Source organism: Chiloscyllium plagiosum, unplaced genomic scaffold, assembly GCF_037043375.1.
Source record: "Chiloscyllium plagiosum isolate Xiang-an unplaced genomic scaffold, Cpla_swu_hap1 HiC_scaffold_17, whole genome shotgun sequence".
Lineage (NCBI taxonomy): Eukaryota > Metazoa > Chordata > Chondrichthyes > Orectolobiformes > Hemiscylliidae > Chiloscyllium > Chiloscyllium plagiosum.
Window position 1 is genome coordinate 25,397,347 of NW_028270155.1, and position 27,012 is coordinate 25,424,358.

General features: G+C 41.2%; 1 protein-coding gene across 1 annotated transcript in view; it reads right to left on the reverse strand.

The window, feature by feature from the left end:
* plcg2 (phospholipase C, gamma 2) overlaps nt 1–27,012 on the reverse strand; it is a 202,550-nt gene that overhangs the window by 71,540 nt on the left and 103,998 nt on the right. Inside the window, exons 3-7 of the mRNA XM_043706657.2 lie at nt 25,385–25,478; nt 24,921–24,968; nt 13,585–13,669; nt 2,235–2,318; nt 600–643 (exon numbers count right to left, since the gene is read on the reverse strand). Coding sequence (XP_043562592.2) covers nt 600–643; nt 2,235–2,318; nt 13,585–13,669; nt 24,921–24,968; nt 25,385–25,478 — 355 coding nt within the window. The remainder of the gene's footprint in view (nt 1–599; nt 644–2,234; nt 2,319–13,584; nt 13,670–24,920; nt 24,969–25,384; nt 25,479–27,012) is intronic.

Genomic DNA, 27,012 nt, shown 5'->3' on the forward strand with positions numbered 1-27,012 from the left:
CTCTGGAGGATGCAGTAGTCTCTTGCCAAGCTATGTCAGCAGTCTGAGAGAATCAATACAGAATTTCAGGGCCTGAAACTGGACTCCACGAGAGGGGACAACTGAGTGGGGTCTCTGTAAAAAATGCAAGATACTAAAAGGTACAGATTCAGAAACTCTGCAATGTTATAGTAAAATGTGCCAAGACACCAGAACAAGGGCCCAGGGAAAGGGGAATTTAAGATAGGTCAGACAGGTAATCTTGCCAAAGATTGATCAAAAATTGATAGGGATCCAGGTCACGTAGTAGTGGGCGAAAGTGAGGACTGCAGATGCTGGAGATTACAGTCAAGAGTGTGGTGCTGGAAAAACACAGCAGGTCAGGCAGCATCCGAGGAGCAGGAAAAGCGACGTTTCGTTCACGTAGTAAAATGATCCAATGTACAGTTAGTTGACATGGTTGAGAGTCTGTATTTTTATTTTTCAAATCAGCAATGATTATTACAGATGGACTAACTGTCTCCATTATCCGTGTTAACCTTGTGATCCCTTGATACCTTGGATGAACAAAGCAAAACTCCACTTTCCCAAGATTAAAATCAAACACAAAATATCCTTACCCAAGGATGCATACAGATCCTTCGATTTTAAGGCTTTCGAGAATCTGGAAAAGAATTGCATTTGACTGATGAGTTTTCATTTTAGCCATCACATTATTTTAAAAGCAAGGAAGGTAAAGTCAAAGCGCCCAACAGTAATAACAGGGTTGCAGAGGGGGATCACATTACAGAACCTTATGGGAGTGAACTTTCAAATAATTTACGTAATCCTGCAACATGTGGAGTCATCTTGGACCGTAATTATAATATGACAGAAGAGGCCCTAATTTTAACTGTGGGTCACTTTTAGGTGAGGGAACAGCAGTGTCGGTTAGAAATCCACAGGTTGCCATCCCCATTTGGCCTTAGGAAGGTGTTGGTGGGTTGCCTTCTTGAACCTATGCAGTTTGTGGGTGTCGGGAGGAAGCTCCACGATTTTGAATAAGTGACAATGAAGGGACAGTTACACAGTCCCGAGTGAGAACGATGTATGGCTTGGACAGGAACTTGCAGGTGGAGGTGTTCCAATGCATCAGGTCCTTTTAGAGGATAAAATAGGCATGGTGGATTGTGATTCTGGCTTCCTAATCATATGATGCAGGTAACAGCGCAAAATCCTGCAACCTGAACGTCAGCAGGCCACTGTACCATTCTGTGCATGGACCTGACAATCCATGGAGTGGCTGGAGGATATTCAAGGCAAGGAGGTCTCAGCATTCCTTGTTGGGTCCAAAGCAGCACTGCTGTTTCTGCTGGCCCCACAAGGAAAGCAATGAAAAACCTTCAAACTTACTTTTCAAGCTTCATTTCAAATAATTTACGTAATCCTGCAACATGTGGAGTCATCCTTCATCCTGCTTCCTCAATAAGACAGCCTGGTGACAAACTAACTGTTATTTCCTCACTGCTCAGGCAGCACACCTCGAAGAAGTCGAAGTAAGGTCTCAGTGTTAAAAAAGACCCCAGCAACTTTGACCAAATATTTTCCCTACTGTTCAACTCAATGCTAGGAAACACAGACGGTCAAAATCTGGTCAATTTTAAACTGATTCCCACAGGATGGCAGGTGGTTAAAACATACTCTTAACTTTGTCTATCAGTTCCACTTCAGAGCATCTTGAGTTAGTTTTGACTGAGTGGTCTTATTTCTATCTTTGTCACCTGGAAAGTGGTACCCATGACATCTGTGTAGATGATGACAAGGTCTTGACTGAAGAAGGCGACACAGATTAGAGGGAGAGGGATTTGGCAAGCACATTTCTTCATCATTTTAGATTTTAATGACCAAAAAGATTTTAAAAATGGTAATGTGGCTACTGTAACTCAACTTTTTATAAATATTTGAACAACTTAGGTTTAGGTAGTACCAAATGAACAGAGAAGATAATTAGTTTTGTGTAGGAATCAGACTTTAGAGCTTCCATTGATCTTTAGTCAAATGTTGTGATAATCAGCTGTGCTAAATCTGCAACATAACTGGAATTCATTGAACTGAGTTGAGAACATTAATTCTTGAAATCTTCTCATTGATTATTGTGTCCACACTCCATGAAAAGGAGTTTCTAAGCAAAAGCATAAGAAAGGTCTGGTAACATATACACATTCTGCTACTGAAACATTGATAAGCTTGAACCTTCCAAGACAAAATAGACTTACTACTTTCTGGCTTTCAAACATTAGGTTCTTGTAGAATTGGTGAAACTGCTCAAAGCTCAAGTCATCCTTGGAGTTTCCCATGTCCTGTGTAAGGATTGACATTAGTTAGTTTACCTAGGGATACCTGGAAAAAATTCCTGACTGAAATGTCTTCCAAACAATATCCCCAGTGGGTGCAAATTGCTGACTTCAATCAAAAACATTGGGCTGCTCGAGGATGCACACGGCCTATCCCATTAACCTGAATCATTGCAGCACCCCTGGATGCAGAAAACATGCCACTGTTCAGGAGGGACTGTCTATCAGATGAAAGGTCAATGACCTGAAATGTTAACATTGTGTTTCTCTCTATCTTTGGATGCAGCTTGCCCTGTTGAGTACTTTTCAGTATTTCCCATTTTAACTTCGGATTTCCAGTATTTGTAATTCCCTGCTTTTGTGTCTTTTTAAACTTTTTAGCAGCTGGAAAGTACTACTTTTTAAGTGAATATACTTTTTCCAGGCCTTTCTCTCCTTACAACAAACAAAGCTGGCAACATCTTATCAACAATGTCAATTAAAGTTGTAATGAGCGTTTGGAAAATATAAAGAAACAAAAGATCATCAGGAGTTTCTTTCTTAAAAATATGCTTCCTGTAAAAGTGAAAGTCAACAAGATCTAAATGATTCTCTTGGTTAAATTTAACATGACCAGCTATGGAAGTGGCAGCATAGCCACAATCATAGAATCACACAGGCTATTTGGGCCACTGAGTCCACACTGACCCTCCAAACAGCATCCCACCCAATCCCTGGGACCCTATGTTTCCCCTGGCCAATCCACCTAACCTGCATATTTTTGGACTGTGGGAGGAAACTAACACAGACACAGGGAGAACGTGCAAACTCCAACTAGGAATCCTGATGCAGGGCTTCTGCCTGAAACGTCGATTTTCCTGCTCCTCGGATGCTGCCTGACCTGCTGTGCTTTTCCAGCACCACTCTAATCTTCAGTCGACTAGTAATCAACCTAATTAATTCTGGGGATTCCATTATGGCAGATGGTCAAATTTGAAGTCAGTGAAAATCTGGAATAGAAAGTTGATCTAAATGGCGATTGCTATGAAACCCGACCTGGTTATACTGATGCATTTTAGGGAAGGAAAACTGTCATCCATACCTTATCTGGCCTACATCTGTCTTCAGATCCACAGCAATGTGGTTGACTCTTAGCTATCCTCTGGGCAATTAGGATGGGCGATAAAAGCTGTCAGAAACACCCACACCCCACAAATGAATTAAAAATAAGGAAAAAGATAATCTAAGGACTTACACTGACCCCAGCTCCCATGTATTAAAATAAATGAGTTACCTTAACCATTAAAATTGCAGGCATCGGACTGAAATAAATGTACTGTGCTTTTGAATGACAATTCTGAGTGTAATTTCAGGGCCTATACTTTAAATGTATTCTTAATGGTGTGATTTGTGTACTAATGGACAGTTTAACGTTGGAGTTATCTGTTACTCTCTCAACAGCATGAAAAAAATTGCCTGGGCTTAATGCTTCTTACGTTGTTAACAGTAATGGCGTTAATACATCATTGATATGCCATGGTGGTACTTTGATTTATGTGAAAAGCAGTTGAAGGCATTGAAACAGCTGTAGAGAGTGAATAAGGGAGGACCAATTCTGCCTGCTACACATATGAAGAAATATACTTTGCTCACTTCCTAAGGGGACATTTTATGTTTCTAGATACACCATTTCAACAACTTCTCAGTATTTGCTTCCCGTGATGAAGCACATGGACACAGAGCAGTCTGCAAAGAGGCTAGAAAGCACTTTGCAAATGTTTGCGACACTTGCTGCAACTACTATACTACTTGGAGATCTGTAAAGATCTGAACAAACAGACGCTGTTGGAACCTGCTATAGACAGAACAAGATCAATAAATAGGCTGTTCAGAGCACTGAAAGAGTGTCAGTTTTGATTTAACCCTAGTGGGAGACTGCTCCCCATTGTAGGCAAGCTGGCAAGAACCATGGAGCGGGAGGTATGGAGGTACATGCTCACATCATGCAAAGGTTATTCTGAAACTCGAAGGGTACATTTACAATATGATCTTGGTAGACGGTTGCTTCAGATGTGTTGGGTGTCACAGTGCAGAAAGATGTTATGGTTGTTTTTTTGTTCTTTGAAGTAAGGCATGGGGATCCCTTCCTGAATAAGATAATGTCAATGTCTCAGACCAAAGCACTGATTGAATCACTGTCCTTCACTTTCAGGGGAGTGCCTGTAATCTTGCTATCGCTCCTGATGCTGGCATATCTTATGTTCAGGTCTACTGTGTAACTGATTTGAACAGCTCCAAATCCTGCTGATAGGTAAGAGGAAAATTAAATGTACAAAATTCTAATTCCAAGATAATATTCCATTGACATTTTTTTTAACAATGGAGCAATTTCATTTTTGAATGCACTGATCTGCAGTTATATTTCGGGACAGGTCGTTCTCCTATAACGTCATAGTCACATTCCAGCGAAACCTCGCTTAATAAAAAATCACTTAATAGAAATAATGGGGCCTATGGGAAAAGTGGGGCTAGGAGCAGCACAGCAGAAAATATCACTCACAGTCACTCTAAAATCACCCAAATGTCTAATGCAGAGTATAGCTCAACCTGAACGAAGATTGAAACCGTATTTATTTATGTAATAAAAGTAAATTTAACGTAGTACACTTAAAAAATGTCAGAAAGCTGCTCTCTGTACAGTACCTCTCCCAGAAAGCTGCTGTCAGCAGCTGACATCGCACATGTGCAGTGCAGCACGAAAAGTGGTGCTGACATTGCGTATGTGCAGAATGGCACCAACATCGGCGCACTTACAGAATGAGGTGCACAAACCGATCCCTGCTGGAATCACGCCATCGCTGACAGAGGTAAACATTCTCGAAAATATCATTCCCTAATACTTTTTTTTTAAGAGATATTTTTATTTAAAGGAAGTTTTTTTAAATAAAATTACAAGAAATTACAACACCAACAAGCCAACCAAAACAAATTACTCTATGTGTATATGATAATGAAAAAAACAACACAAAAAAAACAGCTATATGCATGTGCAAAATAAGAAAATCAGTAATAATAAATAAATAAATAAATAAATAGAACAGCTCAACACAACACAACATTAGCTCCCGACCTCTGAAAGCATTGAGTGATATACACAAATTTATTTGAAATTCTTCCTCCAAGGACATCAAGTACACTAGATCAAACCATCATGGCTACACAAAAGTCCTATTTAAGATTGCAGATAAATCTACATCCAGATAGTCCAAAGAGGGCTGCCATATCTGACAAAAAGTTTCAGTTTTCTGATGTCCCATATTCATAAAAAGTCCAGAGGAATATGTTCCATGATAAGTCTATGCCAACCTGATAGACCTGGCGAGTTTTCAGAAATCCAACACATTAAAATACTTTTCCTTGCACAAAAAGTGAGAATATTGAAAGATTTTGCCCATGGGCATCCAGAGAAGGTATATTGGGTAGGCCCAGGAGAAGAGAGATAGCATCCACCTTAAATTCGGTCCCCAAGACCCATTCTAAAACCCCTACCACAGCATTCCAGTATGTACGGAGCCTGTGGCAAGAGTGAGAGTGCGGATACTTACTTTAAAAGATACTCCCAACTTAAATTTTGAGAGATGAAGAAATCCAAGATGGCGGAGTTCTGTTAGGATTGCGTTTGTGGGCTCCATATCACAACACTGACCATATCACAACAGAGCCTGAACCCATCCCATTCACTTTACTAAAAACATAGTAAAGGAGCTAGAATCTCAAAACAAACGTAATGACTAACCGTTGTTCTTGCAGCTGAAGAATGCCAAAAAAAGGAGGAAGCTCACCTGGTGCTCAGTGGGCTTGCTCACTCACCAGACCCTGGTTAAGGAGCTGACCAAATCTCGCGAGATCCTGGGGAAGCAGTTCGAAGAAAAGAATCTGGCTCAGAGAAACTGGCTCCTGTATCCTCTATTCTACAAGACATGGGAAAAAGGACCGATGAGCTTGAGCACCGGGCTGCAGGGGTACAGGCAGAGACTGACTCCTTCAAGAGCTGGATTGAAGCCCTGGAAACACAGGTCCGGGGTCTGTTGGATCTGGATCTCAAAAACAGGGGCAGAAGAAAGAACCTGCACATTGTTGGCATACCAGAGAGGACAGAAGGTGAGTGACCAGTGGAATTCTTCGAGAAGTGGTTCTCAGAATTCCTTGGTTTGGAGGTTGAGAAAAGAAGAATAACAACTGGAAGAGCCCACCAGATCGCGGCACAAAAGCCAGGTGCGGATCTGCGCCCACGTCTTGTCCTGGTAAGGTTCCATCATTATAAAGACAAGCAGAGGGTCATGGAAGCCTCTAGAGCCCGAGGGAGGGATCTGAGGGCGTTGGTATATGGCGGCTCCAGGGTCATGTTCTTTCAAGATTTCGCGGCGGCTGTGGTCCGGAAAAGGAAGTCCTACGATGATGTCGAGAGGAGACTGAGAGAGCTTGGGATCCAGTATTCTTCAAGATATCGAGCAGTGCTTCGAATCAATCATAATGGATCTATACATTTGTTTGACTCACCAGAGAAAGCAAAGAATATTGTGGACACATTGACTTAAATCGAACGGCTGAATAGGCATAGAGCAAAGAGCTGTTCGGGTTTGTTCTTCTTTAAAAAGGACTTTGTGGAGTCTCCTTACTGGTAGTAAGTTGCATTAAATGATGTCCAAGATGGATAGAGTATTTATCTTTAATCTCTAAGTTATGTTAAGGGATGGGTGACATATTTATTTTTGGTTTACTTGTTTATAGTACACACTTTGCTCTTGGTGCTAGTTTTTCTCTACTGGGTGTTCGGTGTATGTGGTGTGACCCTAGCTTATAGGAGTTGAGAGGGCGGTTGGGATGGTTGTATCGTCTACTGGGAGAGGGTCCCTCGGATGAGACTGAATGGCTCTGTAAGGTATGGGAGAGGGGCTGGATGTTGAAATTTCTTCTGAAATATGGGAGGATATCTGCAAAAATGCAAGAAGGATCTCGATTTGCAACAGGATCCACGCCAAATGAAAATTCTCCATAGGGTCCATCTGGCCCCAGACCACCTCGCTAAATTTCAAGCGGGAGCATCTTCAATGTGTCCTGGATGTAAAGTGAGCATGGGCAGGCTGACTCATTGTCTTTGGTCCTGCAACAGACTGTGGGCAGACTGGAGCACTGTGGTAGGTGTAATAGAGAAGGCCTTGGGGACAGAGGTGGAGATGGACCTGGTATCTCTTCTTCTTGGCCTTATTAATTCACTTTCATTAGATGCCCAGAAAAAAAGGGTTTTCAGTATCCTCACTTTTTGTGCCAGAAAGAACATTCTATGAGGGTGGATGTCGGACAATCCCCCGGGGCTGGCGGGCTGGTGTAAGCTAGTCATGGAGCACACCTCCATGGACTTTCTTAAAGAGTATGGTGCACCATAAAACTGAGAATTTTTATAAGACATGGCAGCCTTTTTTGGGCTAGCTGAGTCCAGATTTGTCCACCATATTAATAAGAGCCTTTATATAGCCTTGGCAATTCTCTGTAATGAATCTGGTATCCAGAGAGGAGGAACTACAAACGTATGAATATGTATAAACTTATGCGCTCAATGACCTATTGCTTTGTTTTGTTGAGCTGTATTATTGTTATTATTATTATTACTGTTAAAATTTTGCTTTTTTAGCTCAGTTGTTAGTTACTATTTATTTACCAATGTAATTGCTGGGTTTGTTTTTTTAACATTGGTTTGAATTGTTTGACTTTGTGTCTGTCATAATATTCAAAAAAAATTTTGTTTTCCCTTTTTCCTCAATAAAAATATACTTTAAAAAAATCTTTTGAGAGACAGTCTGAGGCCAAATGCATCCTGTGCAGAATCTTTAACTGCATGGCATGGGTCCTATTACAGATCGAAATCTTCCTTGCATTCTCGCAAATGTCCTCCCATGCCTCCATAGAGATCTCAAACCCTAACATATGGTAAAGCACACTAATAGAGAAAGTACTTTTAGCATGAAGCACCCTCTTCTCCATAATAGATCTGTAGGGGTCAGTCAATAGCATGGTCCCTTTTTGAATAAAATCCCTGAAATAAAAAAAGTGAAAAAGGAGTCTGCTAGCTAAACCATACTTATGGGTTATTTGGTCAAAGGTCATCATTATTTCACCTTCAAATAAGTCACCCAAACAGGAGACTCCCCTAGTTGTCCAGAGCTTAAATCCCACAGCTTAAGTCCATTATCCCCGGTTGAAAGCCCAGCATACCAGCTATAGGGGTAAGAAAGGATGTTTTGGATATATTACCCTCACTCTGCTGCATTGCCCTCCATGCCTTAACAGTATTAATAATTATCAGATTACAGCAATATTCCATAACCGCCTTAATTTTATCTAAGAATAACAGGCTAATGAGGGGACACTAGCCATGTTGACGCCGGATCCTTGCAAACCCAATCATTAACAAAAGATAAAAAGGAACTTAATTGGCATCTTCTAATATCCAGAAGGTCCACACTCTCCAACCCATGAGGTAACTGCAATTTAGCCAGTTTGATAAGATGTTGTCTGTGGCACCAAACAAAGGAGTTAAACCATCCATTAAGTCTCTGGAATGTTTGCTGAGGAAAAATTAAGTGGAGCATTCATATACGTAGAGCAAACGGGGGAGGACACTCATTTTGATAAGAGCTACCCGGCCTAGCCAGGATATTGGAAAGGCCTCCCATCGCTGAAGATCTTGCTTAATCCTGTCGAGCAGATGCGCAAAATTGACCTTAAACAGCTGATCAGAGACAGGAGCAACAAAGATGCCTAAACAAAGAAAACCCACCTGTGACCATTTGAAGGAGAATGATGATTCACCCTCCACATCAGATATTCTCATAAGACTCCCATAGGCATAGCCTCCGATTTTGAGAAATTAATCTTATAACCTGAGAAGGAGCCAAATGAATTGATACATTGTATCAAATGGGGTACCAACACCACTGGATTCGACAAAAAAAAAACAAGAACATCATCCGCGTATAATGTGATCTTAGGCGATTTAGATCCTACTTCTCGGGCGGCTACATTAGGATCCCTGTGGATCACTCTGCAAGTGGCTCAATCACCAATGTAAAAAGTAATGGTGAGAGGGGACAACGCCTATCAATATTAAAATTACTAGATCTCACACCATTGGTGAGAACCGCTGCCAGAGGATCAGTATAAAGGACCCTCACCCTTCTAAGAAAAACCTCCTCCAATCCAAATCGTTCAAGTGTATAGAAAGGATATGGCCACTCGACCCGATCAAATGCCTTTTCTGCATCCGAGGGAATCACTAATCCCTGAACTGACTGCTGCCGACACACTTGAATCATATTCAGTAACCTCCTGACATTATTGAAGGATCTACAGCCTTTTATTAAACCAGTCTGGTCGTCCTTGACAGTGGAAGGCAGCACAGTTTCCAATCTTAATGCAAGAACCTTAAACAAAATTTTAAAATCAGCATTTAAAAGTGAAATGGGTCTATAGGAGGTACATTCTTCTAGAGTTTTCCCTTTTTTAAGAATGAGGGAGATATTAGCCTCTCTCAGGGATGGTGGAAGCCAATCGTGGCTAGATGAGTAAATATACGAGTTTAACATTGGTACCGACAGTATACTTACAAATTCTTTGTAAAACTAGCTAGGGAGACCATTGGGGCCAGGTGCTTTCACACTCAGCATCTATTTCACAGCTTCGTGTACCTCTTGTACTGTTAAAGAGGCATCAAGGAAAGACGCCTGTTCAGAGGTAACACCTGGAAGATCCAGGTTTTTTAAAGAAAGACTCCATCTTGGCCCATTCATCCTCACAACGTTCAGACTGGTATAGTTCAAAATAAAATTTCTGAAATGCAGCACTGATCTTTTTAGAGTCACAAGTGACCATCCCAGTCCCTAATTTAGGTAATGGATTGGGGGGTGGGGCATTCTTTCTCCTGGCAAGATATGCCAGATGCCTGCCCGACTTGTCGCCATGCTCAAAGTCTTTGTTTCGCAAAGGAAAGTTCCTTCCTTGCTGTTTGCATAAGCACAGAATTCAAGGTGGACTGAAGAGCTGTAACCTGCTGCAGCTTAACCATGATGGCTTATTAAAATATGCCTTTTCAGCGCCTCGAGCAGGCATTGTTGCTCCCCCTTCTGTCACTTCTGACTGGCAGAGTAAGAAATAATTGTCCCCCAGATATAAGCCTTAGCAGTCTCCCAAAGGACAGACAGGTTACTGGCTGTATCTGAATTGGTAGCTCAAAATACCTGAAACTCATTGAGGAAACATTCAACAAACTTACTGTCCTTAACAGTAAAGGGATCCATTCGCAGTGCCGAGAGCCCGTACCACACACCTTAACCTCACTCTCTAGATGTACTGCAGCGTGATCCGAAATAGTGACATTTCCAATTATACAGGATGTTACCAAATCCAAGGATAATGCAGGGGTCAGAGAAAGGTCAATTCGAGTATGACACTTGTGCAGATTAGAAAAGATTAGAAATTGTGAGGTGGAGACGTCTCCAGACATCCACCAACCAATCCCAATTCCGCACATAAGTCCACTAGTTGATTGGATTGTAAAGAATGTGTTGAGGGGCCTTGAAGCATTCTATTCACCATGGGATCCATGAGGCAATTAAAGTCTCCCCCTATAATAATCTGCCGTGGTGCAAGAGCCATCAGTTTAGAGAATGCATCTATCAAAAATGTGCTGGGGGACAATAAACATTCAAAACACTGCGCCATGTCTTGAGGCCTTAAGAATGATAAACCACCCATACTCATCTTTAATCTAACAACTTAAATGAAAGATTCTTCCCAATGAGTATGGCCTATTCCTTACTGCTCATATTAAAGGAGAAGAAATACACCCCGTCAAACCCACCCTGCTACAAATTCAAGTATCCTTTATAATTGAGATGAGTCTCCTGCAAAAGGGTAATGTCCACTCTCTCCTTTCTAGACTAGAAAGCACCTTTTTCCTCTTAACTGGAGAATTGCTCCTTCTAATATTCCATTTGAGGATACAATTAGCCATGCATCTGTCGAACACCATTTAAACTCCAAAAAGGAACAACTCGATTTATCAACTGCTGAGCGCAAACAAAAACAACTCATGAAACCTAAAAAATACATAAGCTAAAACTACTACATCTAACATACTAGTAACTACATAAACAAAAAACCAACAAAGTAAACCAAATACAAAACACTTAATGAGGGACTCTACCCTGAACACGGAGCTCACTTACATATCCCAAAAATACCTTCATACTTCCCTCCATCTTGAGCCGCATCCCAGACTCAGGCCCAAAAAAGGAAAAGAGTAAAAAAAACTAACAAGGAAATTAAAAGTTGACACTCTACCATTCTCAAATATACATTAACACCCATTAATATCAGAAATGTTTCAGCAACATGTTCTTAAAGAAAAGGAGAGAGAAAAAGGAAAAAGAAACACTACTGTTCACATCCTTTAAGTTACCTGATCCATGTTATAGTGTCTGGAAAATTTTTCACATTGGCTGAAGAGTCAAAAGAGTGCACAGACCCATCAAACATGAAGCATAGCACTGCCGGATACCTTAAGGAACACTGGATACCAAGGTCTCTCAGTCTTCTCTTGGCTTCATCAAAGGTCTTCCTTTTACAAAGTACAGCTGCAGAAAACTCCTAAAAGAACATTATCTTGGAACCTTCATAAGTTAAGGCCTGTGGATTCTTTCCCTTTATTCTGGAGGCTTTAGCTTTGTCCCTGTAGTTATGGAGTCGCACTAGGCCTCTGCAGCACAACTCGATGGATCCTTTCAACTTTCACCCAGTCTGACGTAGCCTCCAGACCAAGAAATCGCAGCAGCCAGCTTTCAAAGAAGCTCGTTGACTGGTCACATTCTACTCCCTCCGGCATCCCCAGAACATGAATATTCTTCCATCTATTTCTATTCTCGAGGTCGTCAACTTGCTCCTGTAAGGTAAGCACCTGCTTCTCCAGTACTCCGAGATCGGGTCCAGCCTACCGCGGAACTTCTCCTCAATCAACAACTCTATCATGTCTTGCAGTTTCACAAACTCAGTAACCAGTGCCTGGTGAGTGAGCAACTCCAACGGACTAGTGGGTTGCTGCAGCTGCAGCCACAGAAGTGTCCGACTTCTCAGGTGAGGGCCCCATGTGTTGGGACTTGCTGGAACATTTACGTTTTGTCGTGTTTCTTTAGTAAAACAAACTTTATGAGCAATTTGTATAAGTTCTAGAGCTCTTTAAATGTCGAATTTTCAGAGAAATAACTTAAGTGAGGAGGTGAAAGTGCTACTTTGCCTGAACTGAGATAGTGAGCTCAGCAAAGCAGACCTCTCAGATCGCCACCATCTTGGATCCTCCTCCCTAATTCTTCAGTGAAGTTATAGCCAAATTGCGCTGCTGAAACGCACAGCACCCCAGAACTGCCTATAACTGCTTGAGGTAGTATTTACATTTTGTAGGATTGAGATGTTAAAAGCTGTGAGGTAATATTCCCTCTCATTGTTCTTAGTTGGGCATGGCCTGTTGGTTGAGCAGTGCAGTCCTATTAAGATATCTTAAAGAGAATCTTTGTTGCACAGCATGGTACCTTCCAGATTGCTGCATGACCACACACCCATGTGGCTATGAGAGTTATGAGACCCGTTCCAGTTCTGAGTCCTGTGAACCAATGCACTAAACACAAATAAACACCATCGGTTGTGTGACTTGACAAGCATTAACTGTAACCCTGGTGTTTTACCTCAGTTCACAGTAAAGGTGAACAATGTCTGGACTATTCATGTGCAATTCAGCTGAGTGCAGCACCAGTCAGATCAGTAATGCACCAAACAGGGCCTTCATTGCTCTTAAGCTTGTAAGATTTTACTTACTGCTAAAGATTTTATCTTTGATCTGAAGCCACTGGAAAAGAAATCAAACTTCTATCTACAAGGGGAATTGTTACTCATCTTTGTATTTCTGTACAGGACTTATTGCTTTTGGAAATGAAACTCGCGGTATGTATTTTTTAAGAGAGATAGAATATATTACACTTTAATTGGGGGTAAACAGAGTATTACATTTTGAAATTACTTGTTAATCAACCTGTTTGTATGTGCTATGACACATGTACAAAGTCGGTGGGATTTGAACCCAGACCTTCTGACCCAGCATATTCTTTGAATGAAAATATTATCACTTAACTTCAGGCCATAACTGATCATGAAAACCTAATTGGCAATTAGCTTAAAGGATAAATACCCCCATCTTGTCCTTAAGGAACTTCACATTCGGCACTCTGCAGTTTACTTGAGGTAGCATGATCTTCAGCTCCTTGAGGGAGATGCTGCAAAATAGTAAGCAATTAATTTATTCAACTGAATGTAGAACATTTACACACAGAAATGTAAATTCCCTGACTCTGTGCTCCAAGCTGGCAGAGTGCTCAAAGAGAATATGGAACAGATAGTCAGATGTTTGCTTTGAATTCCATGCTCTATTTTACTGAATCCTCACTGAGAGCAGAGAAGCAGGGAACTTATTCCATAAAGTACAAAACTAAAACTATGAGTAAAGGCATACTGGCCTTAAACATTTTGTCATAAATTTTGTGAGCAGACTGAGTTTCTGATGAAGGGCTTTTGCCCGAAACGTCGATTTTACAGCTCCTCGGATGCTGCCTGAACTGCTGTGCTCTTCCAGCACCAGAGTCTGGTTTCCAGCATCTGCAGTCATTGTTTTTACCTACCTGAGTTTGTCCCACCCTGTTCAAAAATAAGATATTGCTTTGATAGTATATTGTAGAAAAAGGTGAACAGAGAAACTCCTCAAGGATTCAGCAACAATAACCACACATTCATTTTGTATGGAAAGAAGAGACACGTTTAGAGAACCCAAAGAACAGCTTATATTTTAATATTCCTCTGTCTGCTTCTTTCTTAATGCAGGCATGAAATGCTTTCAACGTCAGGCTAAATTCTGATAGCCATTTCCTCCTCCACATCAAAAGCCTGTTGACTTTGTACACTCCAGTCCAACACTGGCACCTCCCCATCAAAATACTGTTACAATTGTGTGAAAATACACAAACCACAAATTCACCCCAAGCTGAATGCTGATATTTCATTGCACTTTGCAAAAATGGTACTTCATTCCAATTGAGTCTGAAGTCCTCATTTCAAGAAAGTCTATATTAGCATTTAATAGGAAAATTCAGCCTATAAATTCCAGAACAGTATTCAGTTGATGATTTTTCTAGCAATCTTATTAAGATTTAACAAATTCAAACTAAAATAATGAAGTGAAGACTTGTTTCAGCTTGGGTTACTTCCCATAGCACTTTATTTACATTGCAAACATCAGCTTGCATAGGACGGTCAGCTCTCACAAATTCAAACACAAATTTGGACAAAATTGAATGAGATGAAATTAACTTTCTCACCTCTTAAATTTAAACATGGACTTGAATGTGTGGCTGGGGAACTGGTGCAGGAAGCAAAGATTTAAATTCTTGGATCACTGGGGTATGTTTTATGGTAAGCATAAATTATACAAAAGAGACGGTTTGCACCTTAATAGGTTGGGGACCAGCATTCTGGCAGGCAGGCTTGCTACTGCAACACAGGTGCGTTTAAACTAAATAGCGGGGGGTAGGGGACAAACTGGAAGTTTAAGAAGGAAATTGAAGGGAAAGTTAGAACAAGGGAAGTCAAGAAAGACAACGGTATCAATGAAGCAGAAAACTCAAAAAGGGATCATGCCGTAAGGTTGAGTGAAATAGGGTTTGATAGGAAGGGTGAGGGCAGTAACAAATTAAAAATACTATATATGAATGCACGAAGTATTAGAAATAAGATGGATGAGTTTGAGGCTCTTTTGGAAATTGGCAGCTACGATATTGTGGGGATAACTGAGACGTGGCTTCAAGTGGACAGGGCATGGGAAATGAATATTCAAGGCTATACTTGCTATCGTAAGTACAAACTGACGGGCAGAGGGGGTGGGGTGGCCATGTTGGTAAGGGATGATATTCAATCCCTTGCGGGGGGGGGGGGACCGAGAATCAGGGGATGTAGAGTCAGTATGGATAGAGCTGAGAAATTCTAAGGGTAGAAAGACCCTCTTGGGAGTTATCTACAGGCCCCCAAACAGTAGTATGGATGTAGGGTGTAAGTTGAATAAGGAGCTGAAATTGGCCTGTTGCAAAGATGTTACTATAGTTGTTATGGGGGATTTCAACATGCAGGTAGACTGGGAGAATCAGGATAGTATTGGACCTCAAGAAAGAGACTTTGTGGAGTGCTTCCGAGATGGATTCTTAGAACAGCTGGTGCTGGAGCCTACCAGGGAGAAGGTAATTCTGGATCTGGTATTGTGCAACGAACCAGAATTGATCAGGGACCTCGAAGTGAAGGAGCCATTAGGAGGTAGTGACCATAATACAACAAGCTTCAATCTGCAATTTGAAAGGGAGAGGGTAGAATCGGTCGTAACAATATTTCAGTTGAATAAAGGGAACTATTGAGCTATGAGGGAGGAGCTGGCCAAAGTTCAGTGGTGCAATACCTTAGCAGGGATGACAGTGGAGGAACAATGGCAGATATTTCTCGGTATAATGCAGAAGATGCAGGATTAGTTCATTCCAAAAAGGAAGAAAGATCCTATGAGGAGGCAGGGGTGGCTCTGACTGATGAGGGAAGTTAAGAAACATATAAAGTCAAAAGAGAAAAAGTATAACATAGCAAAGATGAGTGGGAAAACGGAGGACTGGAAGCTTTTAAAGAACAACAGAGGATTACTAAGAAGGAAATACGCAGAGAAAAAATGAGGTACGAAGGTAAACTGGCCAAAAATACAAAGGATGATAGTAAAAGCTTTGTTAGGTATGTGATAGGGAAAAAAATGGTTAAGACTAAAATTGGACCCTTGAAGACAGAAACAGGGGAATATATTATGGGGAACAAGGAAATAGCAGAAGAGTTGAATTGGTACTTCAGATCTGTGTTCACTGGGGAAGACACAAGCAATCTCCCAAAAGTAACAGTGGCTGAAGGACCTGAACTTAAGGGAATTTATATTTGCCAGGAATTGGTGTTGGAGAGACTGTTCGGACTGTAGGCTGATAAGTCCCCGGGGCCTGATGGTCTGCATCCCAGGGTACTGAAGGAGGTGGCTCTAGAAATCGTGGATGCGTTGGTGATTATTTTCCAGAGTTCGATAGATTCAGGATCAGTTCCTGCGGATTGGAGGCTGGCTAATGTTATACCACTTTTCAAGAAAGGTGGGAGAGAGAAAGCAGGAAATTATAGACCAATTAGTCTGACCTCAGTGGTGGGAAAGATGCTGGAGTCAATTATAAAGGACGAAATTACGACACATCTGGATAGCAGTAACAGGATAGGTCAGAGTCAGCATGGATTTATGAAGGGGAAATCATGCTTGACTAATCTTCTGGAATGTTTTGAGGATGTAACTCTGAAGATGGACAAGGGAGATCCAATGGATGTAGTGTACCTGGACTTTCAGAAAGCCTTTGATAAAGTCCCACATAGGAGGTTAGTGAGCACAATTAGGGCACATGGTATTGGGGGCAAATTACTGACTTGGATTGAAAATTGGTTGGCTGACAGGAAACAAAGAGTAGTGATAAACGGCTCCCTTTCAGAATGGCAGGAGGTGACCAGTGGGGTACCGCAGGGATCAGTACTGGGATCGCAGCTTTTTACAATATATATTAATGATATAGAAGATGGTATTAATAGTAACATTAGCAAATTTGCTGATGATACAAAGCTGGGTGGCAGGGTGAAATGTGAGGAGGATGTTAGGAGATTACAGGGTGACCTGGACAGGTTTGGTGAGTGGGCAGATGCATGGCAGATGCAGTTTAATGTGGATAAATGTATGGTTATCCACTTTGGTGGCAAGAACAGGAAGGCAGATTACTACCTAAATGGAGTCAAGTTAGGTAAAGGGGCAGAACAAAGAGATCTGGGTGTTCTTGTACACCAGTCAATGAAGGTAAGCATGCAGGTACAGCAGGTAGTGAAGAAAGCTAATAGCATGCTGGCCTTCATAACAAGAGGGATTGAGTATAGAAGCAAGGAGGTTCTTCTGCAGCTGTACAGGGCCCTGGTGAGACCGCACCTGGAGTATTGTGTGCAGTTCTGGTCTCCAAGTTTGAGGAAAGACATTCTGGCTATTGAGGGAGTGCAGCGTAGGTTCACGAGGTCAATTCCTGGAATGGCGGGACTATCTTATGTTGAAAGATTGGAGCGACTGAGCTTGTATACCCTTGAGTTTAGAAGACTGAGAGGGGATCTGATTGAGACATATAAGATTATTAAAAGATTGGACATTCTGGAGGCAGGAAACATGCTTCCACTGATGGGTGAGTCCCGAACCAGATGTCACAGCTTAAAAATATGGGGTAGGCCATTTAGGACAGAGATGAGGAGAAACTTCTTCACCCAGAGTGTGGAATGCTCTGCCCCAGAAGGCAGTGGAGGCCCAGTCTCTGGACTTGTTTAAGAAAGAGTTGGATAGAGCTCTCAAGGATAGTGGAATCAAGGGTTATGGAGATAAGGCAGGAACAGGATACTGATTAAGGATGATCAGCCATGATCATAATGAATGGTGGTGCAGGCTCGAAGGGCAGAATGTGTTGCTGGAAAAGCGCAGCAGGTCAGGCAGCATCCAGGGAACAGGAGAATCGACGTTTCGGGCATAAGCCCTTCTTCAGGATTCCTGAAGAAGGGCTTATGCCCGAAACGTCGATTCTCCTGTTCCCTGGATGCTGCCTGACCTGCTGCGCTTTTCTAGCAACACATTTTCAGCTCTGATCTCCAGCATCTGCAGACCTCACTTTCTCCTCGAAGGGCAGAATGGCCTACTCCTGCACTTATTGTCTATTGTCTATTAATTTTAACACATGGTTCTTCAAATGAAAACAACACAAATCTTTTGATGTGCAGAGTCTATCTCATAGTGACCACATTTGTTAACTGAGCTGGAAGAGTTGGAAGAATTTAGAACTCATACTCTCATGAAGGATATGGGTTACGGGGAACAAGCAAATGTCAGAGATGTTAAACAGGTATTTTGCATTAGTCTTTATGATGGAAATTACTTTAAATATTTAATTAAAAGTAAAGAATATGGGAAGGAATTAAGTACCATCACTGTCACTACAGAAGTAGTATTAGACAAAAGCAGATAAGCCCCTTAGCCATGATGGCTTTCATCCAAGAATCCTAAAAGAGATAGCTAATGAAATAGCAGATGCTATTTAACTTTGTAAAAATTCTTGGATCCTGGAGGACTACCAGAGGAATGGAAAACTGCTAATGTGACACCCCATTCAAAAAGAAAGGGAGGCAATATGTGAGTCCCTATTGGCTGATTAGCATTGGAGAAATATTGAAACCAATTATTGAGGAGGTAATAGCAGCATATACGGAAGAACATAGTCTAATTAAACAGAGTCAGCATATCTTCATGAAAGGAAAATCATGTCTGACATTAGAATTTTTCAAGGAACTTTTAGCCAGGGCAGATAGAGGGAAACCAGGAGATGATGTATTTGGACTTCCAGAAGGCATTCGACAAGGTACATACTAAAGGTTAAATCATGAGTGTACGGTGTTGGAGGTAGTACGTTGGCATGGGTAGTGAATTGGCTAGTGGTGGGGAGGGGGCGTGGTTTTTTCTGGTTGGTGACCTGTGATCAGTGGAGTTCCACTGGGATGAGTGCTGGCACCTCACCAATATACACTTTATATTAATGACTTGGAGGAAGAAAGCATATGCACTGTAGTCAAATTTGCAGACAACACAAAAATAGATGGAAGGGATGTTGTGAGAGGGATACAAACTGTTTAAAGAAAGATACTGGCTGGGTTAAGCGATTGGCAAAAGTTGATAAATGGACCATAATGTGGGAAAATGTGAAGTTGTTCAATTTGAAATTGAGAAAAAGAAGAGTTTTATGTAAAGTAGGAATACTGCAGATATCTGAAACACAAAGAGACATGGAGCTTCTTGTGCACAAAACACAGAAAGCTAGCACACAGGTACAGCAAGTAATCAGGAAGGCTAATGCAACATAAGGCTGTATTCAAAGGGGTTTGGAGTATAAGAGTAGGGAAGTCTTACTGTAACTGCACAACTGTAGAACTGTGAGCAGTTTTGGTCTCTTTATCTAAGGAAAGGGATCATTTCATTGAAGGCAGTTCAGAGAAGGTTCACTGGAATGATCCTCAGTATGGAGGGATTGTCTTATGAACAAAAGCTAAATGGTTGGATCTCTGCTCACTGGAGTTTAGAAGAATGAAAGGTGATCTCATTGAAATATACAGAGATTCTTAAGGGACTTGACAAGGGAAATGCTGACAGGATGTTTCCTCTTGTGGTAAAATCCAGGACCAGAGGACATGATCTCAAATCTAAGCAGTGCCAATTTAAAAATGAGATGAGGAGGATTTTTTTCCCTCAGAGGATTGAGAGCCTTTGAACTCCTTGCCACAGAGAGCTGTGGGCAGAGTCCTTGAGTATATTTAAGGCTGAGATAGACAGATTCTTGATCAGTCAGGGAACCAAGGCGTATGGGGAAAGGGCATGAAGGTGGGCGTGATGAGTGTCATATAAGCCGTGGCCCTATTGAATGGCAAAGCAGGCTCAACAGGCTGAATTGCCTATTCCTGTTCCTATTTCTTATAGTCTTGCACCCCATTTCAGGCACCTGCAGGATCTAATAAATTTCAATGGTGCAAGGGAAGGTAGGTGCTGTGTGATACCTGGTTCAAGCAAGGTTAAAGCATTTTGGAGAAAGCAACACTATCACTATCCTGATTAGATATCCAGTTTAGATAACAACTTTGTCACTGCCAAAAGGGCAGTTGGTACAGAAAACCCAGTGTTTGACATTTCATAGGACTGGAACAAATCACCTGAAATTAGCTAAAAGTACTATTAACTCTTAGTTTCAGCTTGAGTTAGTTTTGCAACCTTTTGACCCTTTTTCAGCACAAATATAGTGGTCCAAATGATCACCTGTACTCAATATCAACCTACAAATGTAGCTCATTCATTATTCCATAAGGAATCTAGAGAGTTGGTTAGCTCAGTTAGCTATACAGCCGGTTTGTACAGTGGGGTCAATGCCTCCTCCACCTGAGGCACAGTGACGTTCAGGTTAAGTTCAATGCTAATCATTGCTCTCTAATGAAACAATGACGACTTCCGAAGGATATGTATTACATCAAAGGGTCTCGGGCAACATGTGATTTTAAAATCAGAAGTATATTCCTGATAGGATTTCACACAGTAATGGTTTTAATTAGAACCATATGCGAATGGAATTTCGACACATTGCTAAAGGAAGAGGGTATTGAAGTAGGGAATTGTTGCTGCAATTGTACAAGGAATTAGTGAAACCACATCTGGAATATTGCATGTAATTCTGGTTGCATTACTTGAGGAGGGATTTAGTTGCATTGGAGGCAGTGCAGAACAGATTCACTCGATTGATTCCAGTAATGAGGGGTTTGTTGTTTGAAGAGAGATTGAGCTGTTTAGGTCTTTACACTCTGGAGTTCAGAAGAATGAGAGGAGATCTAATTGAGGTATATAAGATGGTAAAGGGGATTGACAAACAAGACAATGAGAGGATGTTACCTCATGCGGGGCAACCTAGAATAAGAGGTCATAATTTTAGGATAAGAGATAGGAGATTTAAGAAAGCAATGAGGAGAAATTACTTCTCTCAACGGGTCATGAATCTGTGGTTTTCACTACACCAGAGTGTCATGGACACTGGAACATTTAAGAAGGAGATTGACAGATTTTCAATTAGTAATGGGTTGAAGGGTTACGGAGAGCGAGCAGAAAAGCAGACTTGATGCTGAGATGAGATCAGTCATTATCATGCTAAATGGTGGAGCAGGCTTGAGAGACTAAATTGCCTACTCCTGCACCTCATTCTTATATTCCTATGTTTTTACATACTCATATGCCCATAAAAAGTCAATTCTTTTTAGTTACAGGTTAGAGACATCAACTTAAGCTTATCCACTCCATGTCACCAAACTCTACATAAAAATGGACATTTATATTTGTTGTGGAAGGAAATTTGACAGATTGGTGGGAGGCAACAGCTCAGTGGTATTGTTGTTGAACTGTTAATCCAGAGACTCAGGTAATGTTCTGGGCACCTGGCTGTGAATCCCGCTACAGCAGTTGGTGGAATTTATATTGAAATGTAAATGCTAGTCTAGCCAGTGACACCTTCATCCCATGAATGATTAAAAAATAGTCTGGTTCCAGCCTTGATTCCACATATCGCAATTGACAAATGAGGAAAACAGCTTCTTCCACAAAATATCCAGGTCTTTGAAAATAGTCAGCTAGTAAAATGAGAAATGGATGAATATCCAAATAGAACTTCAGGGTGCAGTGTGGGCAATGTGGACAAGAGGTGCAGATACATCATTCTGCACCAAACATACTTCCTACATCCAACAACACATGAAGATGGGAGTACCTGTCTAGTTTGGGCTGAGCCAGCTATATCTCTGCACTCTCAGTATTCATTCTCTTACAGATAGTCAGGATAGATAATATTTTATTCCAAAGTGCTTTTTGTTTTTTCACCACTGTTTGGTGTATGTTCACATTGTATGGTAGAGACGCCATTGCACAGTCCCATGCAATCATTGCTTGAGTAAGTTCACTGGGTGCTGGGTCACATGTAGTTTTTATAGCCTGGAAGAAACAGCTTTTCATATGTACATAGAATGTTTCTGTTTATGGCTGCCTTTTAGTTTGTTGAAGGGGCTGCTCCTTAAATTTTGGTTGCACTTCAGTCCCATGCTACAAATCTACAGGCACAAAGTGCAGGGAGGGATGGACAAATTGAGGGGCCTTCTTGTGGGTCTGCTCCTGGGCCTGGCCAACGTGGCCATCAATAGATGTAGGCAACAGGCCATGGAGGACTCATTGATTCTCTTTTAGCGGTTAAACCTGCACTTATGAGTCCCTGGACAGGGAGCATGCAGTGCTCACAAGCACAATAGAAGCTGTTTTAGACCAATGGGCACCACAGGGGCTAGGGAACAACATCAGCCCAGACAACATTATTTTCATTTAGTAAGTTTCTGTTTCATTATGTAAGATTCCATCTGACTGTTAATTTGTGTTTTATTTTGTTACAGTGCCCCAGCAGGGTTCTTTCTTTATTATTTTCGACTTGCTGTTTTAAGAGTAGAGATGCCATGAAGCTGTTAAACAGGTACCAAGAGAAATATGTACAGCACTTACTCAAGTAACAAATAAATGTTTCAAAGTGAAAATCAGAATTAAAACTTAGGTCCCGAATTTCTTTGTTATTGTGCCATTATCTGGCCATAAGTGCTGATAAAATGGTAATAAAATCCTTTCGCAGCATGTTATTTAGCTGCAGCTTAATATTTCCCACAAGTAGGAATGGAAGTGTCCACCAGTAGAGCAGGACCACATGTAACATAAATTGCCAACAATCATTTTGTGCACAAAAAACTTGCACAAACAAATTAGAATTTACACTGTTTCCTATGTGCCCACATCATCCCTGTCAGTGAGTCAAATCTTTAGCACCCTAGCTTACTGCAAGAGTGCTAAAACGTCAGATCTTAAATTCTGCCCTGTGTCAACCTAGCAAATTTAAAATAAGGAAATGCAAAATGTTTTACTGTTTTAGATATCTTCACATGCAACAAAGTAAAATGACTAGTAATTCCAGAGCATTTGTATCAATAGTTAACTGCAACTCTTAAATTCTGCTTACACATAAATTTATCATAATCAACATTTGCAGTCAGTAAGAATATCATAATCTGTTCAGCTTTAACACTTCATTGTAATAAAACTGAAGGATCTAGAAGTAGTGTTAATTAGTCGTATTTCAATATAGCTTCTAATGAAAACCGAAGAACTGTGGATGCTGTAAATCAGAAACAAAAGCAGAAATTGTTGGAAAAGCTCAGCAGGTCTGGCAGCACCTGTGGAGAGTTAATTTGGTTCTGAGCAGTTCTGAGGAAGGGTCATTGGACCTGAAATGTTAACGTTGATTCCTCTGCACAGATGCTGCCAAACCTATTGAGTGTTTCCAACAATTTTTGTAACTTCTAATGAAGCTGCATTGCAATTAATGTTTTCTGTTTTAACTTTGTATGAGTATTACTGAATCAAAGAACTGTTACAGAACCAAAGGGGGCCAGTGGTCCATTGTGTTTGAGCTGTGCTCGCTCTTCCAATGAGCGATATGATAGTCTCTGTAAAGTAACAATCTAAATCTCTACTGAATGCCTCAATCCACCACAGTCTCTGGCAGTGCATCCTCAACCCTAACACTACACCTGTGTGAAAATGGTTTTTCTCATGTCACTTTTGCTTCTTTTACTAATAACAACTAAATGTAAAAAAATTAAAAGTCTAAAAACTGTAAAGAATTTAAAAATGAGGAAAGTGGGATATATAATGGAGAGCTTTAGGGAAGGAATTCCTAATATTAGCACCTAGACAACAAAGACAGGGTGGTCAGGCAATTAAAACCAGGGATGCCCAAGAGGCAAGAATTAGAAGCACAGATATCTTAGCATTGGTAGGGCTAAAGGTTACTCCATAGACAGGGAGGAGGCAAGACAGTAGTGGGATATGAGAGTGAGACATTTAAAAAAACTGATGAGACAGGAGACAGTTTAAGCCTGTTAGCACAGGCCAAAAGGGTGAATAAGTGTTGGTGCAAGTTAAGACATGGACAACAGGACTTTGAAGTATCTCAAAGAACAGTCATAACAGATTTGAAACGTTGACTCTGTTTCTCTCTCCTCAGGTCTTGCCAGATCTGCTATGTTTCTCTAGCACGTTCTGTTTTCATTTCATTTCACCAGCTTCCACAGTATTCAGCTTTTATTTGAGCTTTGGATGACCTGAAGTTTAGAAAGGGCAAAATCTGGGAATTTTCACACAGAGGGTGGTGTGTGTTTGGAACAAACTGCCAGAGGAAATGTTAGAGGCAAGTACAATTACAACATTTAAAAGGTATCTGGTGGATACATGGATAGGAAAGGTTTAGAAACTATGGGCCAAATGCTGGTAAATGGACTAGTTCAGTTTAGGAAACCTGGACAGGTTGGACAAAAGGGCTTCCTTTCATGCTGTATGACTATGACTCTCATGCATTGGAGTAACCAAGGCATAAGGGAACAAATGCAAGAATGAGGTTTTCTGCAGCAGATGAGCTGTAATACAGTGTGGAGTTAGACAACTTTACAGATCAAATGATGGTGCAAATGTGCGGTTGGAGGATCACCATGCACTGAAATACTACTTCTAAGTTTTAAACTCTGGGTCAGTCTCAGACAGTTTGCCAGGGAGGAGAAAGGAGTCAGTGATTAGGGTGGATGGAGTTTGTAAAGGAGATGGAAGATTAATGTTTCAGTCTTCCCAGACCTTCAATGAGATCCACTATCAACACCTAGGAAATGCTCCTGACTGGGAACTTAGCTAGACAAACCATATCAACACTGATTGAAGTCTTACATTGATTCAGTGAGCCTTACCTATTTCTTCTTGTCCAGTCCACTGAATAAAACTGTTTCCTCAGCCAACTGCAAATTATACAACATGTAAGAATGAAACAAGGTCAGAGACACACTGTTACATTTTCCCTAACATACGTCTGGTAGCAAATCACAAGATAATAGCTCAAGTCCAATTATGTCAGACAGCACAGAAGACAAGTTCTTTCAATATATTAATGCCAAGAAAATATCAGAACTAACTGCAATTAAAGAGAATGCAAATGCCGATAGCAAATGATTTCAGACACCATTTCCTGGCACCCTGAACCATTTTAAGAAAAGCTCTTTGAAATGTTCATTATAAAGTGAAGACACAAACCTCTAGCACTTAAAGTATTTACCAAAACATTATTTGCTGTGTTAATTGTTTGTAGGCAGGGTGGCATTTAACTGCAGAATATGTAAAGCAATTTAAAGACATAGCAGATAATGAGATCCTCTACCTTTCTATTCGTAATGGGGTCGGTGCAGTTTGACTCTCTTTGTACAGAATTTCCAGTCCCTTTAACCATTTGGAAGCTTCTTCTTTTGAATTGGCTGCAAGAATAGAAAAAAAAGTTGTAAAATGTTAGCTGCTGGTCTCAGATCATTTACAGATACAGGATAGCGATTATTTTAAAGTAGCTGAGAACTTTGGCTTATTAGCTTGAGGTTTGGGACTCCAATTACCCTTGAGCTCCAAAGTGGTGTCACTGTCATGTCTGTGGGGTTCATGTTGGTGTTGCCTTCAATGTATACACAGTGAACGTCCAGTGAATTATGAGGGTGATAGTGTCATCAACATGCAAAACATTGCTGATTTGATGCCAATGGTGGCATTTTGGAGATCACTGCTCTAGTCAACACCCTCTCTTAAGCTTGCATGCCAGAACTTTTTTTTTTATTATTCATTCGGGGATGTGGACGTCACTGGCTGAACCAGCATTCGTTCCCTATCCCCAGATTGCCTATACTGCAGTTAAGAGTCAACCACATTGCTGGGGGTCTGGAGTCACATGTAGGCAAGACCAGGTAAGGATAGCAGATTTCCTTCCCTCTAGGACATTAGTGAATCAATGGGTTTTTCCTGAAAATCGGCATTGGCTTTGAGGTCATCATTAGACTCTTATTTCTAGATTATTATTAAATTCAAATTCCACCAACTGCCATGATAGGATTTGAATGCAGGCCCCCAGAACATTACCTGTGTTTCTGGATTAATAACAGTTTAGTGACAACACCACTAGGCCACCACATCACCCAACTTAGAGGATGATCATCAGTGAGTGCTACTAAAAGAGGTAACCAATTATGTACAGTTAATTTCTAATTGATTTCTTGTTACTGTTACACAGTCTACAACCGCATGTTGCTTTTTGTAGTAGTTTCAAATTGCAAACGCCTGTGGGCATTGGTGTGGCAGATGCTGTCAGACTATGTGATGATTTTGTGGCTTCTGCTAAATCTGCCATGCCTAGACTTGGGTGCACTAATGTGCATTCTCCTTGTGAAAGAAATGACAGAGATTGAACAAAAAAAAACATGCAGTTTCTCCCAAGACTGGGGAGGAGAAGGGTCCAGAGCAGGAGGCTTTATCTACCAAGGGTGTTCATAGATCAGTTATTTTACCATTGACGAGCAACATGTGAGAAGGACATCTTCAGTGAAATCTATCACCTGTTGCAGCAAAATCTCAGGGCAGGCTGAGGACAGCATTAACAGTGGCTTTCAAGATGACTGTAGCATTGAACAAACCTGGCAGGAGCTGGGGCCTCACATTTCACATCTCATACTGAGTAAGGAAGATCGCTGATGCTCCCTATTCAAAGAGCACTAATACATTACATTGTCACCTTCCAGGGAAGAGTGGATCGAAAGAGCATGCAGCTTTCCTAAGATGCAGGGCAACAGTGACTGCACACCCGACATCCATTCCACCAGTACTGGAACTGAAAGGGATTTCACTATCACTATCAGTGGGCGGCACGGTGGCACAGTGGTTAGCACTGCTGCCTCACAGTGCCGGAGACCCGGGTTCAATTCCCGCCTCAGGCGACTGACTGTGCGGAGTTTGCACATTCTCCCGTGTCTG